At 39.1% G+C, this 18,507-nt stretch overlaps 1 protein-coding gene across 1 annotated transcript in view; it reads right to left on the bottom strand.

Moving 5' to 3' along the window:
* The window catches only part of CFAP54 (cilia and flagella associated protein 54), a 294,742-nt gene that overhangs the window by 129,933 nt on the left and 146,302 nt on the right, over positions 1–18,507 (bottom strand). Inside the window, exons 37-40 of the mRNA XM_034987789.1 lie at positions 14,606–14,829; positions 13,855–13,990; positions 10,055–10,163; positions 1,589–1,741 (exon numbers count right to left, since the gene is read on the bottom strand). Of these exons, the coding sequence (XP_034843680.1) occupies positions 1,589–1,741; positions 10,055–10,163; positions 13,855–13,990; positions 14,606–14,829 (622 nt within the window). The remainder of the gene's footprint in view (positions 1–1,588; positions 1,742–10,054; positions 10,164–13,854; positions 13,991–14,605; positions 14,830–18,507) is intronic.

An 18,507-nucleotide genomic window follows, 5' to 3' on the forward strand; every position in this document is an offset into this window, starting at 1 on the left:
TTCCTTAAATTTAGTATCTAATATCATTCCTGAGGAGCTCAGGTACGTGTGTATGGGCTCTCTACCTGTTATTTCATAAAGAACACTACAGAGGGGCAGTGTGCCAGAAAGTAATGTTGAGATAATGCTTTGCTTCTCGTGGGGATTCTGGAAGTTACATGGTTTGGGTTTGCTTTTTTTTAAGGGCTTCCAACAGTAAGATGTTAGTCTGCCTCTGGGGCAGAGACCTCTGGGGTAGAAGCAACCCACAGTTAGTTCTGACCTAAGGGGGAGAAAGTGGGAAAGAATCGCTCTCTTTATAAGATCAGAGAACACACAAGAAAAAAAGGAAAACTGTTCTAGGGGAAGTCGTCAAAAGCTGCAGAGGAAGAGAAGCTATTGTGGAGTTTGAAGTCTGCAGCCCAAGGACTGGGGATAAACTGCTGAGAATATTTTAATACCAGGTGAGATTCAGGGTGAACCAGTGTAATCCATTCTTGGGAATTATATTTGCTTTTTTTATTCATGCCCTTAACCATTATTAATATATGCCATAATTGAAAGAAGTTTAAACATAACACAGAGAGCTAATTTAATATAATGTGAGTCTATAGGCAATACAACCAAAATCTGTGGGTACATGGCATAGCCAGCGGTTTTTTGGGGTGAGCAGGGGCAGCAACAACAAATACTTACATCCATATATACATACATAAATAAAACTTTTGTCAGTGATTGTAAAAACAAGATTTGATCAGATTTCTGAAAGATCAGTGAGTATTAGTATCTTAGGTTTACATTTAAATCTATTTTTAATAACTTTAAAATATAATTACCTTAAGTTTTTAAATTTAAGTTTATTCTTTAAGCTTATTTTTATTATTCCAATAAATTTGAATAGCAAGGATCATAAACATATATTAGGATTTTAAACAAATTTTTAATAACCCAAACATACGTAAGTCAAGATTTTTCCCCACCCAAATTTGAGTATATTCTTTCTCTCTGGGGCTACCACTTAACCACTCAAAGCCCTGCTTTGATTGAATTCACAGATCAATAAATGTTGAGAAGGGAGAAAACAAATAAATGTGATGTAACCAATGATACTGAATATCTTGTTTTAAGCTAAAAGAAATCTCTAAGATCAAAATCTATGGTATTAAAAAAAAATCTTGTTGATGCTTAAATTAAAATGCATCTATTTCCTTGACACTAATAAAGTAGGGTTGTGGTAATAGGTTCTAGTTAATTCAGTAGGAATCAAGTCATCTACTTACGAAAATTTTTTTTAAAAGACTATAGCACCATACTTGCAAAGAGATAGGTAAGAACATAGATGTACAGAACCAAAAAAAATACCGTTTCTATATCTACTCAAGGGAGTATGCTCATTTCACAGGAAGCATAAAAGCAGATGAGTGAGACAGTCTTTGGTTGGAATGAGGTGTGTGAGAGAGAAGATGTGATCCACTAGACAAGAAGAAGAAAGTGAAGGGCAGCCGGGAATGGGCATGTTGGTGGGGAAAGAAGGGACCTATGGCGGAATATGGTAAGTCCACAGGGTGGTGTCCTGTAAAGAGCAAGGGATATAGAGCAAGTATTTTACCTTGTGTCTGTGCAAGGAATAACGAAAGTAACTTTCTGCTGTGTCGGATTGATCTGTTATGATATCTGGATTTTTCCAGGGTCTCTCTAAAACACCTCAAAGTGTCTGTCACATCCACAGGCACACAGACGAGCTCTTTGGCGTGGCTGTATTCTGAAAGGAAAGAGAAGCGTACCGAGGGATGAAATGCTGCAGCAAGCCAACTAGTAGCAAAAGACTTTTTAATTCAGAGAATTTCTTGGTCCCAAACTAAAGCTGCTAAATTCAAAGCCCTGAGGTTTGCAGCAGGTGTTTCAACGTTCAGATCAAATTTTTGTGGTATATTTGAAAGTTCTTTAAAAAAAAAAAAAACTTAGAAAACTCTTGATTCCTATGAAATGCAAATAACTTTAGATCTTGCCAATTTTCCTTATGAAGCCTCCCACTTTTTCTTTTGCTGATCATAAAAGATGAAATAATCTACTCCTTTTCAGCAGCCTCTTCAAAGCAGAGGTGCCTTGGGAAAGAGACGAAAGGAGGAAACAAAGAGGCCTGGGTGGGTAAGTGCTCTCTTAAGAGAAGGGGAAGACGGGTTTCTAATATTGGAGGATGCAGAGGAAAGGAAGATGAGGCCATAAAAGGGAGTGGAACTAAAAACAGTCCTGAAAAAAATGGGCGGAAAGAGGAAATGTTGGCAGAGGGTGGCCGCGAGGTCCCTTGAGCCAGGCTGCAGATTTTTGGCCACACATCATGAAACAGTGCACAAGAGAGAAGGAATTCAAGCTTCAGATAATATAGATAAAATAACATGGAATTTACTTCTTCAACAAGTTGAACAGGTGAATGGCCCCTATGAAATCTGAGGCCTTGAGAGTAGTACAGCAACTTGCGAGGGAACGGGGCCACAGGAGGCGAAGAGGCGTGACCTTTGCCCTAGAGAGTTCACACTCTAGCTGAAAAGATGAAGCATTCTGACCCTGGGGTATTAAACTCTCATTCACAGAGCGTTTCTGGTTCTGTCCGAGATGAGGGCGAGAGAAGTGAGAGATCAGCAAGAGGGAGGAAAGGAAGTGCAAGAAAGACTTCGTGCCAGAGGACACACCAGTTGTGTCTTAGAAGAGAGGGAAGATTTGATTAGGAAGAAGGAGGCAAGAGGTTTAAGACAGAATAAGAATAGCTGACATTGACTGAGTACTTACACTATACCAGGAACTATTCTATATAATTTACTGTGATGATCTCATCAGATCCTAAAAACAACATAAAAGGTATGTACCGTTATATCCTCATTTTACAGATGAGGAGATTAAGGCATAGAGAAGTCTGTGGTTTCTCTTGAGTCACAGAGCTAGTTTGTGCAAGGAGAGGTATGGAAGCAGGAGTCAGGGGGGCAGTTTGGGGTGCAGTGGGATGTCACGGCCAGTCCCACTGAACAAAGAGGGGTTTTACAGAGACCCGAAGCCCTCGCTGAGAAAGTCACTTTCATCCTTTCCAATAGGGAGCACAGGAAGGGTCTTGAGCAGGGCACGAGTATTTTAGGAAAAGTTAGCAGACTGCAACAGAAAGAGGTTGGTGGCTGAGAGACTACAACACTGATATTGTGATTTGAACTCAACTAAGATGGTAGCAATGGGAATGAGGGAGGGATGCAGGGAACATTCCAATGTTGGAAGTGGCAGAAGAGTGGTTAATTGGTTACATGGCAAAGAAAAAAGGGGGGTGGGAATTACTTCTTCCCTGTCCTTCCAGGGCCAATGACCTTGTGTCCCATCTCGCTGGAAAAAAATCCAAGCAATCCAAAATATCTTCTGCAAACCCCACCAGTGGTTCATGTTGGTCTAGAACATTCTTCCCTCAGATATCCCCATGCCCTTGCTTCCTCAGCTCCTTAAGGTTACTGCTTAACTTAATTTCTCAGGAGGCCTCCCTTGATCACTGTATTTAAATTGGTGATCCTGGTTTCCCAACTTCTCTCTTCTCCATTGCATTCGTCATCTTCTGATGTACTATGTGTTTTGTTTGTTTATAGGTTGCCTCTTGCCACTAGAATGCAAGTTCCACGAGGGCAGGGAGATTGTCCAGCATCAATTTTGTCTGCTGCTATCAACCCAGACCTATAACAATGCCTGTTACATGGTTTGTGCTCAGTAAGTATTTCTTAAATGAATGAATGACAAGTTTCAAAGCTAAATGGCTGGGATAAACTTGATTAATAATCACTTATATAGATCTTAATCTCAGTTAATTCTCATAGCACCTTACCAACTAGTAGGGGTGGATGTTACTCACACTTTACAAAGGAGGAAAAGTGAGGACATTAACTTGTTTTAAGCCCTTATAAGACAAGAGAGACAACCAGTGTTCAAGTCCAGTGCCTTTCCCAGATAGTTGGCCAGAGGGCATCACATCTTGGGTAACTGGCAATAAGCCAGATTTGAGGCCTGCTAATTTGAGTACAGAGACCTTTGAGACTAGGACAGAAATAAGCCTAAGAAAAGTTAATGAGAGAAGCAGCCTGGGGTCCACAGGGAGGTCCTAATGGAATTAGTGCACAGTTACATTTTATGGCCATAGAGACATCTTTCAATCTACTACAACGCAGACTGAAATGTCTAGAAATCCTGGAGGCTCTAGTCAAACCAGGTACATGGCCATATTGAGAGAAGTACTTGTCCCCCCTACCCCCCAGCAATTTCACTCTTGACACACTTGCCTACCACACATTTAAGAGAATCAAATACTTAGGTGACAGAAGCTTTTACTAACTCCCCAGGAGCTCTCTTCTACCCTACCAATTTCACTCTCCTGTCCACTTTGTCCTATGCCCGCCATCTTGCTCTCTCAATTCCCCTCTCCTCTACCCATGCACGGTCCTGCATGATCCAGACAAGGAGACAAGGCATGCCCTGACTCCTCCCACCCCCACCCTTATGCACAATGCCCTAAAGATGATAAGGTTTCTGCTCTGTTTTTATTTTTCCTACAAGAATTCATGAGTTTGGCTTTTATCTTTTTCTCCTTAGTGAATCAGGGAAAGAAGCAAAGACAGCAAAGGAAAAAGCAGAAGCTGGAAGCCCTCACATATTAATATTTTGAGACAGTTACCTTCTCTAGACCTTAATTTTCAATCTCTGCTAAAATTGGAATGATAATATTTACCTCCAAGGGTTATTGTTTTAACTTGTGTGTGAAGTATCCAGCATAGTGCCTATCAGGGAGTAAGCATCCAAGAGGTGGAGGCTACATATTGGCTGTTAGTCATGTATTTTTAAAATATATATTGAGCACTTACTAGTATTAGGTGCTATGCTAGGCACTGAAGAAATATAAGTGAACAAAACAGACACACTCCTTGTTTTCACAGAGCTTTCATTCTGGAATAAAAATTCACAAAAGCATGCTTGTATTTCGAGGCAATCAAAAGGACAGGAGGGACAGATGTTGGTAGTCTTTTTTAAAATGTGGGGTCTGACTAAAATCATCCTGCTACTTTTTATCAAATATCCACTTATAAATCATTCCTCCTTGTTTTTTTCCTAAACTATATTTCACTTTTTTTTTTCCTTTTTTCAAGCCCTAGAAAACCTTTTTTCTTGTAGTCTAACTAGGGCTCTACTGGTGATTTTGTGACTATGTACACAAGATAACTAGTGAAAGCAATGAAGAAGTATCATTAGCTTCAGAGGCCTGTCCTTACTTCTCTGTCTCAAGGGGAGCTCCTCTCTGAAAACTTTCATGAATAATTCAAGAAGCTATTTCAAAGGCACTAATAACCTCAACAGTTAGAAATAGGTCAGAAGAAGAAGAAGGTGAAGGAGGAGGAGGAAGAAGTACAGGAGGAGGAGGAGGGTGGGGAAGAAAGAGAAGGAAGGAGAAGGAGGAGAAAAGGAAGAAGAGAAAGAAGAAGGAGAAAAAAAAGAAAAGAATTACTATGTCTCTTATTGTACTAATGTACTCATTAAACTGAATACCAGGGTGCCTGGATGGTTCAGTTGGTTGAGCCTCCAACTCTTGATCTCAGCTCGGGTTGTGACAGCAAGCCCCGCATAGGGCTCCAAGCTCAGCAGGGAGTCTGCTTCAGGATTCTCTCTCTCTCCCTCTCCCTCTGCCCCTCCCCCCCATGCTCCCTCTCTCTCTCTAAAATAAATAAGTCTTAAAAAAAAAAAAACAAAACCTGAAATACTAACGACTCCTGAGAGATGGGTCAACCAAGGAAGAATCCCAGGGAATACTATAAAATTTGGGCTGCTTTTTTTTTTTTTTTTTTTTTTAGATTTTATTTATTTGCGAGAGAGAATGAGAGACAGAGAGCACGAGAGGGAGGAGGGTCAGAGGGAGAAGCAGACTCCCTGCCGAGCAGGGAGCCCGATGCGGGACTCGATCCCGGGACTCCAGGATCATGACCTGAGCCGAAGGCAGTCGCTTAACCGACTGAGCCACCCAGGCGCCCTGGGCTGCTTTCTACACAATTAGTCATATTAACCCAAAAGCCCAGAGTCAGTAATAAAATACACCTGCCAAAGGTTGAAAATTCCAACATACCTGAAGACTGAAGAACCCTATCAGAGATAACTTAAATACCAATTAGGTCAAAACTCAAGAAACAGATCCTAGATAGAATGCAAAAACGGCTACAATAAAAGGCATATTCATAGTTATCTCCCCTGTGAAGCTTAACAAGCAGGCAAGTTACTCATCCATACAAAAAATAATCTATAAAGTGAGGTATTCTCACTTCTCCACATCCTACAGAGACTATACCAAATTACATATGCATTATTAAATAGTTAGAGGGAGAACAGAATGCTGTTAAATAATGAGAACACCAAATGTTCATAGGCACTGGAGCAATAGAATATCTGTTCTGAAGAATTAAATGTATCAAGCATTACCGCCCAATGCTGTTATGCCAAAAGAAAATCTATGGTGTTCTAAAGCAGCAATCTGGTGTGGAAACCAGCAAGAGTATCCTTGGTCTTTCCAAAGTACTGCAAACATGTCATGATGACATACCTTAGACCCATCATGCTTATAAACATGTTAATGATCTGAGTTCAGGACACTGAAAGAAAATTCACCCTCCTAAAAATTTGCCAAATAAGCCCAAAAGCGTGGGCCAAAATATGCTCCTAGTCACAGAGGTCCTAGAGTCTTTTAAAGAGGTGTAAGTTGGATGCCAAGATTTTAATGATAATGACTCAATGTAAGACTTACAATTAGTAGGCAGGATCATCTAAAAACTACCATACTATCACAGTAAGTTAGAATAAAATATCTGTCTCCCCATGACCACTGATGTATAGCAAAATTTTTCTGAGTGCTATCAGTTTAGAGGAGAGACTAACCTGAGAGAGGACAAATGGTGAACAGGTCAAGTAGTTTGGTGGAGCACTTACAGGCTGAGCAATCAGACAGACGAGGGTTTGAACCAAAGTTCTATTTACTAGTAACATTTAATTTTCTCATCTGTAATGTAAGCATAATATCTACCCTCTAAAATTATAAAAATTTAAAAAGCTAATGGTTATAATGTGCTCAATATAGTACGTGGCCCAATTCATTATTACTGCCACTACAATATTGTTTAGATTTTATCCCTTCAAATATTCCTGCTGTAGTCGTTGCTCAAACTGACTATAGCCCCACCACCATTGAGAATCAACCTAAATAATCACAGTAAGCTGATCCGACCTACCCTCCTTTCTGTTTCACCACCTGCTACCTTACCTTTCCAAATGTAGCTTTAACAACTAGAAGGCAAAGTACTTTTCTGACATATTGCATCCACCATCTATAAGACCTACTGGTCACACATGCTAGGCATGTTTTTCTTATCCCTTAGGTGCTAGTCATCATATTTGATAATAAGTTTTTTTTGACATGTTTTCTCACATTTGTTGCCCATTCTTTTTAGGATGGAAGGGATAATATAAATCACATTCTGAATTGTAGATCCCAAATTGACAGATCTCCAGAGGTTTGACAGATGTGATCAAGAAAAGAAGAACACAACCAGGATGAATCACACTCTGATTGGACCTCCATTGTTTAATAAATATGAGGGGATAATTTGATTTATCACTGGTGGTAAAACTCACAAGTTTGTAGTTACCAACTCCCTCAACAGAAACCTCTACACTGCTCTGAAGCCCTTACATCTTCTTTCTATTTCCCTGAGGGGCCAGGCCACTCTTTCAGATTCCTCCTGAAATCTCCTACCCTAGCAACCTTGGCTATGCTCTCAACCCCTTCCTTTATTAAGAAAATCTTCAGTACCCAGTGAGAATACCTTCAACTTCTGCCCTTACCACCTATAAACTTCCTGTTTTGGGGCCCATTCTCTCCTTCCCTTCTGCCCTAGCCTCTCAGTATGGCTCCTCTAGAGGGTAAATTCATGTTCTCCTTTCTGCCTTGGAAACAATTACGGAAACTTGTGTCAAGATGGAGATTCCATCAACCTATGATGAGCAGCAGCTCAGTACTCAACTCATCAAACACGGTGGCATGAGCGAAAAAAATGGACTAGCCCTTGTGTGAAAGCAATGAGATTTGGGGGTTGTTTATTACTACTGTATAGCGTAGCCCACTTTGAATGACACAGCTTCCAAAGTGAGGCCATCCTCAGGTCTATACTCCATAAAACTCTCCCTGAGTGACCTCATAGAAGCCCCTGATTTCAACCACCACCAATATATGGACAACGAAAATATAAATCTCTGCTGAATGCCTGACTGGTCTATCTAACCATATACTGAATAGTTCTACTCAGGTTTCATCCTGGCACCTCAAACTCAGTACTTCCTAAGTAACTTCCTCTGAGCTATTCCTCCCTTCAGTTTTCCTGTAGAGTGAAGACATCACATCCATCTAGCCACCCAAGCCAGAAACCAAGGCATCTTGGACTCCTCCCATCCTCATCTAACCAGTATAGAACACAGTCCTGGGGACTTACTTCCTCGGCCTTTCTCTCATATCTGTCTACTCTTATATTCTCCTCACCTAAATCCAGAGCCTCATCACATCTTTAATGTACAAGTAGGAGTAGCTGCTCTTCTGCTTCCATGTGCTGTGCTTTCAATTGATTCCCCACACTGCTGCCTAAGGTTCTTTCCAAAGCACAAATATGATCGTTTCACTGCCCTTCTTTAAATCCTCATAACTAGTTCCCTTCAGCCATCCAGATAGATCTGCATCTCTTTATCCTGCCTTCTTTTTTTTTTTTTAAGATTTTATTTATTTATTTGACAGAGAGAGACAGTGAGAGAGGGAACACAAGCAGGGGGAGTGGGAGAGGGAGAAGCAGGCTTCCTGCTGAGCAGGGAGCCCGATGCGGGGCTTGATCCCAGGACCCTGGGATCACGACCTGAGCCGAAGGCAGACGCTTAACGACTGAGCCACCCAGGCGTCCCTCTTTATCCTGCCTTCTAAGGCCTTCCTGCCAACGTTTCTAACCTCAGCTTTGCCTTTTCCTTTTTCCTTTACCTCTACCAAATTGCACACAGTCTCTGCACAGCGATGCTGTTTACTACTACTGCTTACAGTGGAAAACAGCAGGGGTAGCCATAATATGACAGACCTTATCACTCTATACCATAGTCTCTGCTTTATTTATCAGTCTCTTTCAATGGGTTGTAAATTCCGGGATAACAAATCTTTAATCTCAATAAATCTTTAGTCTCTTTGTAGTCTCAGTACCCAGTATGGCACCTAACACACGGTGGACATTCAGTAAATGTTTGCTGAATGACTGAATGGCCGCCTAACTGTCTCAATAAAGGAATAGATGATTACATACCTACACACATACATACATAAAATCAATGGATAAATAAATGAAAGAATCCTAACATGGCAAAGGGAAGATCTGCATTCCTTTCCTATACCAGAAACAGAGGCACATGACAAGCACAATTGAGAGAAAGCATTGTTCCCCATTTTCATCTTATTCTATTGCTTCAATCCTATAAGCTGCACTGCCAAAATATTCCAAGAGGGTTTCTCAGCTGAAAGCAAAGGAGCCATGACGTCCCTTTGTCTTCTCCTGTGCTCTAGTGAAAAGACCTACAACTTAACCATGATACAGCCAATAGGAGAACAATCTACACTGATTATGGGAATGGGAGTTACTATGAGAGTCAAGACAGAGCTTCAAAGAGAGCGGCAACAGGTCAATATGAAGAGTTCCCAAGTGAAATAAAAACGGGGGGAAATGTACACAACAGTCTTTTTCATGCTTATTTTTCAAATAATTTTCCGTTCACTTTTTCCTTCCCTTCTTTAATTTACAGATTAAACTAATAAACACATGTTTTAATTCCCCTTGTGACATTTATAGCAACATAAGATGGTAAATATCAAATGGGTTATTTTCAGTCCAATAAGCCTGCAAAAGAGATTTTGCAAACATTTTAATTATGGAAGAGCTGACATGCAGAACACAACAGCAAACCTTGCTTTAAAAAAGCTTCAAGCTAAAATGGTTCCAACCTGAATAGATAAACTTTTTTAGGATATCTGCACAGTTTTCTGTATCTGTTACTTCACTGGTTGAAGGATTAATCTTGAGCTGCTTCCCAATGAAATTTCGGCAGGTTATCTTAAAAAGGAAAAAGGAAAACAAATACTATTTGGTCAGGTATTTATGGCTAAAAATTTGTTAAAATGTTTATCTTATTTTTCCCTTGTCAAAAAGAAGAAATATAAAAGGATGCTACAAATAAAAGCTAGCAGAGTAGCACTTGATCATGACAACTTTCAGGAAAAAAAGCAGCCACATAACTTTTCATATTTCTTTTGTTCAGCACAGCTGGAGAGGCATTAGGCAAATTATGTAGAGCAATGAGAATATGATTTTCTGATATTCTATAAATCCACTAGTCTAAATATATCTCCTATTATGCAAGTTGAAACATATCTAAAATATAGGCTGCTTTTCCAGTGGCTGATTTTTCCACCCTACTCATAATGAATGCAATTTAAACTTCCCTGGTGAAGTTTTTCAGAACTAACTTCCTCTGTAGTATTTTAAAAATTTATTTTCTAACAGACACTTAAGTCCTAAAATTATAAAATATCTGAAATCAGAAAAATTTTAAACAAAAGGAAATTCTTTTAAAAGGTCCAAGAACTGGGGCACCTGGGTGGCTCAGTCAGTTAGGCATCCAACTCTTGATTTCGGCTTGGGTCATGATCTCAGGGTTGTGATATCGAGCCCTGCATCAGGCTCCATGCTCAGCATGGAGCCTGCTTGGGATTCTCTCTCTCCCTCTCCCTCTGCCCCTCCTCTGCTAGTGGGTGCACCTGCTCTCTCCCTCTCTCTAAAAAAAAAAAAAAAAAAAAGTCCAAGAACTTTTGTTTCTCCATTCCTATTCCTTGAACTAACCTATTTCTCAAAATACAGACCTCTTTGAATCTCAGTCTGATGTAGATGCTGCTTCTTTATTGTCCCTTGTAGGTACTTATACAATGAGATGTAAACAGTCTAATAAAATGCAAATTCTTTCCCATAGCCTAATAAGGCCCCATTTGACCTAGTCCTTCCCAACTCCCAGCTTCATTAAATAAATCTTAAATGAACATTTATTATGTGTCAGTCACTACTCCAAGCTCAAGGATAATACAGTGAACAAAGCAAACAAAAGTTCCTATATTTATGGAACCTATTCTAGAGGAAGTAGAAATATAATGAGGAAAATAGAAGGGTACATTATAGAGTATATTAAAGAGTTATAAATGCTGTAGAGAGAAATAGAGCAATCCTTTATATAGGATAGTGAGAATAGTCCTCACACAGAAAGTGACATTTAGCAAAGACTAGAAAAAGGTGAGAAAAAATCAGTGTGGGTATTTGGGGGAGAAGCTTCCCAAGCAGGGGAGCAGCAAATGGGAGGATCCCAAGGCAGGAAGTCTTAAAGAACAGAGCAGCTGAAACCTTCAGGGGAGTATTAGGAGATGAGTCACTGGAGATGACAGGGGAATGCGTGGGGCATTAAGGCCATGATAAGGATGTTCACCTTATCTCTGAATCAGATGGGAAGCTGCTGTAGGGTTTAAAGAAGAGGAATGACATGATCTGACTTAGGTTTTTAAGGGGTCATTCTACCTGCTGCATTGAGAATAGACTATAGGCTGGAGGCAGGGATTCAGGGAGGTTGGAAGCAAGAAGACTAATTAGGAAGTCATTGCATGAATCCAAGCAAATATAACAAGGGCTTGGATCAGAGCAGGAGTGGTGGAGGTAGTGATAAGTGGTCAGATTCTGAATACATTTTGAAGGTAGAAGATTTGATAACCACTTTGAAGTGGGGTAATTAAAGCAAGAGAGGGGTCTGAGATGTCTCAAAGGTGTCTGGCCTGAGCAACTAGGAGAACAGTGTTGTCATCAGTTGAAGTGGGGAAGACTTGTCAGAACAGGTTTGCTTTGAAATATACTAAATTTTAGAAGTGTATTAGACACGTTGATTAGGCAGCATGATGAAATTTGATGGGTCAACTTGGTTAGGCTAAACTACGAGGACAAAAGGGAGGGAAGTATCCATTTTGCAGCATACACACACTTCATCCCAGCTATTCAAACACTCATCTAGCTGCCACTCTGAAGGGATTTTGCAGATACTAATTAAAGTCCCTAATAAATTTCCTTTAAACTAAAGAGATTATCTTCGTGGGCCTGACCTAAGCAGGTGAGTCACTGATGTGCTGCTGGAGGGTCTCCAGACTCCAAACAGCATCTAGGTCTACTCACTGGATCATCCCTCACTGACTGCCTAAGGATAACAGCTTCTGGTCACACCTGTAAGTTTCCTTCCTGCTCATGATCCTGACTGACCACCTTATAATTTTGGACTCATCTGGCCAGCCCCCACAATCAAATAAGCCAATTCCTTGTAATAAATCTTGATGGATATATGACAGAAAAATAGACAGACAGACAGACAGATAGATAGATAATAGATCCTACCGGTTCTGGTTCTCTGATTGAACCCTGACTGATACAGGGAATTACATGTCAACACAGAATTCAGGAGAAAGGTCTAGACTGAAGCTGTAATTTCAAAAGTCATTATTATAAAGACAGTACTTAGAGCCACAGACTGAATGAGCTCACCAAGGGAGAGGATGTGGATAAAGAAGACAGGAGGACCAAGAACAAAGTCCTGGGACACACTACCATTAAGACACTGGGGAGAAGAGGAAGAAGCAAAGCCCCCCTGTTTTCACTCTCGCCCCTGTCTGTGACATTCCAGCCACTCAGGCCTTCTTCCTGTCCCACCTCAGGGCCTTTGCCCTTATTCTTCCCTTGGGCTGGAAGGCTCTCTCTTATGTATGGCTGGCCATTTCTCATCAAAGGTTACCGTTTCCAAGAGGCATTCCAGATTTCTACCTCCCACCCCACCTATCTCTAACCCATGGACCCATTTTAGTCTCTTCAGAGAACTCATAATGATCATAAACCTGTTTATGTATCTGTTTACATGTTTATTATCTGGCCCTACCTCTACCCCTCCAAAATTAAACTCCATAAAGCAAGAACTCAGACTGTATTCTCATTGTGTTAGAATATGTAGGAGGCAAGAATATGCAAGGGCCGTAAGGAACCTCTGTGAGAAGAAAATGGAGCCCTCACTTGTGGCCGCAACACCACAAGCACACAGAGTGGTATGGGAGGTGGGACTAGATTTCAGTCCTCACGTACACTGGATGCCCTGGGCCAGGTCGCAAACTGTATAACTGTATGCCATGGTTCTGGTATTAGATAGTCGACACACATTTATTAAATTAATAAGTGAAAGAATTTACTACCCTTTCCTCCACCTAACTCAAAGCTGCACCATGATTTTCATGGTCCTTACACACTTTCACTTTCATGGGCCCACACCTCCATAAAAAATATTAAAAATTGTATCATATGATTATGTTGGCATAAATACAAATACAGTATTAGTAAAAATTAAAACCTTTTCTTTGACCTAAAAGTTACTTTTTTCTTCACATTAAAAAAATTAAAACATTTAGTGGGCCTCTAAAAGTTTGGTGGCTCTAGATAATGTCCTCACTGTGCCTAATGAATGTATCAGCTCTGGCCTGAATGTAAGTTTCCTATGTATAAGGACTTAATTTTTGTTTACCTTGTAAATATTGGCACATAACAGGCTTTCAATAACGTTTGTTGATTTGAATGATAAATGCCTAAGTAAAAATAATATTTATCTGATCCCTAAATATTTGTATTTTATACGTGCACTCCTCAGAAATCACAACTGCATGAATAATAAAGCCAAACTCACCTTCTCTTTGTATTCAGCCTCATATCTTGCACAAGGTTGTTGGGTAGCATCCGGGCCATTGAACTTGGATATTCTTAGAAGAAGCTGACGCTGTGCATACACCAGGAGTGGTGTCACTTGCTCTGTGTATCTCTCACTAGAGAGAGGTAGAAATACATTAAAAAGCAGACATTAGTTAAAATGCATTTTTTAAATGGAAGCTTGTCCCTGTACCTCTGAAATAAATAATACATTATATGTTAAAAAAAAAAAAAAGAAGATAGTAGGAGGGTAAAATAAAGGGGGGGACATCGGAGGGGAAGACAAACCATGAGAGGCTATGGACTCTGAGAAACAAACTGAGGGTTCTAGAGGGGAGGGAGGGAGGGGGATGGGTTAGCCTGGTGATGGGTATTAAAGAGGGCACATACTGAATGGAACACTGGGTGTTATACACAAACAATGAATCATGGAACACTACATCAAAAAATAATGATGTAATGTATGGTGATTAACATAACATAATAAAATTTTTAAAAATAAATAAATAAATAAATGGAAGCTTGTCACTTTTTTTTTTTAAGATTTTATTTATTTATTCATGAGAGGCAGAGGGAGAAGCAGGCTCCCAAGGAGCAGGAAGCCCGATGCGGGACTCGATCCCAGGACCCTGAGATCATGACCTGAGCCGAAGGCAGACGCTTAACCATCTGAGCCACTCAGGTGCCCATGGAAGCTTGTCACTTTTAATTGCCCTCACAGCAGTACTTACTGTGAAATTGTATTGAACTGGATAGCAAGTGATACCAGTGTTTCCCATTTTTCCACTTGATACAAAAGTTCCAGAGATTTCAACACAAAGTTATGGATCCATTTCAAATCAACCACATTTACATCATCCAAAAGATGCTCAAAATCAAGGCTAGAACCACCGTTATCATTTTTAATATTTCCATAGCAGCTTGGAACACTGAACTCCCCTTTTTCTTCAATAACCTGAAAGTAGCACATGGAAAAAAATGTATTTTCAGATTTCACTACACATTTTTTTTCTGAAAACTGAATGTGATAGAAAATATAACAGGAAAAGAACTGAAGATAAAAAAAAATTAAATGTTTTTATTATGCAAATCAAAGCTTGAACACTGCTATTCCAAAGAACTTTCTATGATGATGGAAATGTGCTATGTCTGTTGCTTGATATAGTAGCCACCAAGCATGTGTGGATATTGGAGCTACTGAAATATGACCATTGCAACTGGATTTTTAATTTCATTTAATTTTAATTAATTTAAGCTTAACTTTATAAAATAGCCACATATGGCTAGTCATTACCATATTAGACAGCACAGACTGAGGTCCATACTTCCTGGTCCACAGTCACTACCTATGTAAGTAAGGACATTAAACAAATAAGATAAAGTTTTGAAGAACAGGTTTTAGTATATGCAAATTATTAAGTTTCCATAATACACTGGTTACATTCATCAGTCTGTGGCATAATATGTCCAATTCCCTGATACAAAGGTCAAACCTATGGAGAAGGAAATCTTCTAGAAAACCCTGTTTTTGCCTAAGTCAGAGGTACTATGTAACTAATGTATTCATTTCCCAAGAGTCCCTGATGCATCTGTGTATATCCTTAGAAATTCTTGAGACAAAAAAAAAAAAAAACCCTTAGATCCACCTATAAGCCAGGTTGCAGCCCAACAAATAGTTGGGTAACTCAAGACCAGCCCCTCTTAAGCTGGTGTTACTATTAAGGGTAATCCACACATAGAGGACGGAAGGTACCAACCTTCCTCTACCAAGTAAAGGACAAATATCGCTAACAAGATTCATGGTCCTTGAGGTTGGAAGAGACCTAGGAAGTCATCTGGCTGTGCAATGTAATATGAATGCCTAAAGTCAGTCTTGTGTAGGTGTGAATAAGAGGTGTGCCATATGTGACCCATGTGAATTTCCCTCCTTAGCACATGGGACATACTCAATAAAGGGTAGTTTCCATTTTGTTGATGTTATGAGCTCCACCCTTCTACCCACTGATTCTACAGTAAGACCTCCAGCAGCACAGAGCTGCATAAAGGGTTCTCTCCATTAACTTGACTTCAGGGTTCCATGTGGAGGCATTCTTGGCCTTTACTCAATCCTCTTGGTGAGTGTAGAAGAAATCAAGCCTGTCCCACTCAACTTTTCCAAGATGACTGCTCTGTCAGAGCCTGCCTACCTATAGGATGACATATTCTTTCTTCAGACATGGGTAAATTTCCTGGGTCCAAATGAAATAACTTTCCTGGGCCATCCATGAAGAAGAGGGTATCTGATATCAGTTAGTCATGCCTATGCCTACATGGTAAGTTTACTTCTGGGATGAAGGAGAGGGAAGCCCTCTGTGGTTACTATATCTTCCAATATAGCTTTCATCAACAACAAAACTGACATTGTATTTCCAACCATCAAGAGAGAAGGAAAAAAGTATTATCTATTTACTTCCTAATTTTGGTAACATTACCCAACAATATTGAGAAATAAGCAGCACTGGCATTTGGGGATGAAAATAGCATATGGAAAGTGAAGTTTCTGGCATGGTCAAGACCAGTCTTTATATTCTGAAGATTAAATATGGGCCATGTGTAATTTAAAAAAAAAAAAAAAAAAAACCTTTTATTAAAGAAAATTTCTAACACTTACAAAAGCAGAGAAAATAATATACTGAGGCCCTATATACCCACAACCAGCTTCAACCAATTATCAACTTTTGGGATCTACTTGGTTTAATCTGTACACATACCCACTTCCCCCAGTATTTTTAATTACATCCCCAAAATTATATTAATCTATAAATACTTCATCATGTGTCTCTAAAAAGACAAGAATTGTTTTTACAGAAACATAACCACAATAATATAATCCCACCTAACAAAAGAAATTAGCAAAAAAATCCTTCAAAACATTATTGAATAACTAGTGTTCACATTTCCTTTATACCTTATAAATTTTTGAGTGCATTAATTTGGAATGGGATCAAAATAAGGTCCAAACATTGCATTTATGTCTCTTAAGTCTTTTTTAATCTACAGGTTTCAACTTCTCCTTTTTCACTTCAATTTTTTTGTTGAAGAATCCAGGTTATTTGTCTTGTAGAGTTTCCATGGTCGGAATTTCTATTGTTGCATCCCCATGGTTTCATTCTAAATGTTTCTCTGTCCCCGGATCTTCTGTAAATTGTTGGTTAGATTTAAATACTTGCCCTGCTTCCAGTTTATTTTTTTCCAACAAGTATACTTCACTGGTGCTGTTCATCCCCCCATGAATTCACAAAGAACTGCAAAATCCTGATATTCTAATTTCAACATTCTTTCTTATTACCTGAAAATTCTATAAAGAAAAATTTCTCTTCCTTGACTGTTAATTATTTGGTTATCCTCAAGTATAATTCACATAGAAAAGGTAATCAGCCTTTGTTTTTTCCCACCAAGGAGTCCTATTTCTTTTATTGGGAAATGGTTTTTAAAGAACCCATCTGGGTGCTAAGAGTTGTTACTTCTTTTTTGAGTCTTTTGAATTGTTTTGACATCTTTGTAAAATATTGACCATATGTATGAGTCTGTTTCAAGAGTCTCTTTTTATCCCATTGATATGTTTCTCTTTATGCCAATATCATACTCTTCTAATTACTACATCATTGATAAACCTTGAAATCAGGTAGGGAGTTCTCCAAATTTGTTCTTTTTAAAGATTTTCTTGGCCATTCACATTTCTTTGCATTTGCTTATAAGTTTTAAAATGAACTTTCGGGCGCCTGGGTGGCTCAGTTGGTTAAGCGACTGCCTTCGGCTCAGGTCATGATCCTGGAGTCCCTGGATCGAGTCCCGCATCGGGCTCCCTGCTCGGCAGGGAGTCTGCTTCTCCCTCTGACCCTCCCCCCTCTCATGTGCTCTCTCTCATTCTCTCTCTCTCAAATAAATAAATAAAATCTTAAAAAAAAAAAATGAACTTTCAATTTATACCGAAAAAAAATGTCTGTTGGAATTTTCATTCGAATTTCCCTGAATCAATAGATCAAATTGGAAATAAATGATATCCTAGCAATATTAAGTCTTTTGGTTCATGAACATGATATATCTCTGTGTCTATTTAGATCTTCTTTAATTTTTTTCTGCAATGCATTATAATTTTCAGTGTAAAAATCTTACATGCATTTCCTTAAATATATTCCTAGAAACTTGATATTTTGAATGGTATTTTTAAATTTTCATTTCCTAGTTGTTTTCTGTTAGTACAAAGAAATTTTTTATATTGACTTTATGTGCTATTTTGTTTATTAGTTCTAGTAGTTGTTTTATAGAGTCCTAAAGAGTTAGAATTTTCTATGTAAAAACTCATATTATTCCCTTCCAATCCACATGCCTTTTGTTTCTTTATCTGCCTTATTGTACCTGTCAGGATCTCTGGCATGGTATTGAGCAAAAGTGGTATGAACAGACATCCTTGCTTTGTTCCCAATCTTAGAGGGAAGCTCGTAATATTTCATCATTAAGTATGATGTTAACAGTAGATACTACTTTTTATCAGGTATTTCTAGTTTGCTGAGAGTCTTTAACATCAATGACATTGTTTTTGTTTTGCTTCCAATTGTATTAGTCTCTTCTTATTCTTTTGATAATGTCTTCC

Source organism: Mirounga leonina, unplaced genomic scaffold (assembly GCF_011800145.1).
Source record: "Mirounga leonina isolate KUSES-001 unplaced genomic scaffold, KU_Mleo_1.0 Mir_418, whole genome shotgun sequence".
NCBI lineage: Eukaryota > Metazoa > Chordata > Mammalia > Carnivora > Phocidae > Mirounga > Mirounga leonina.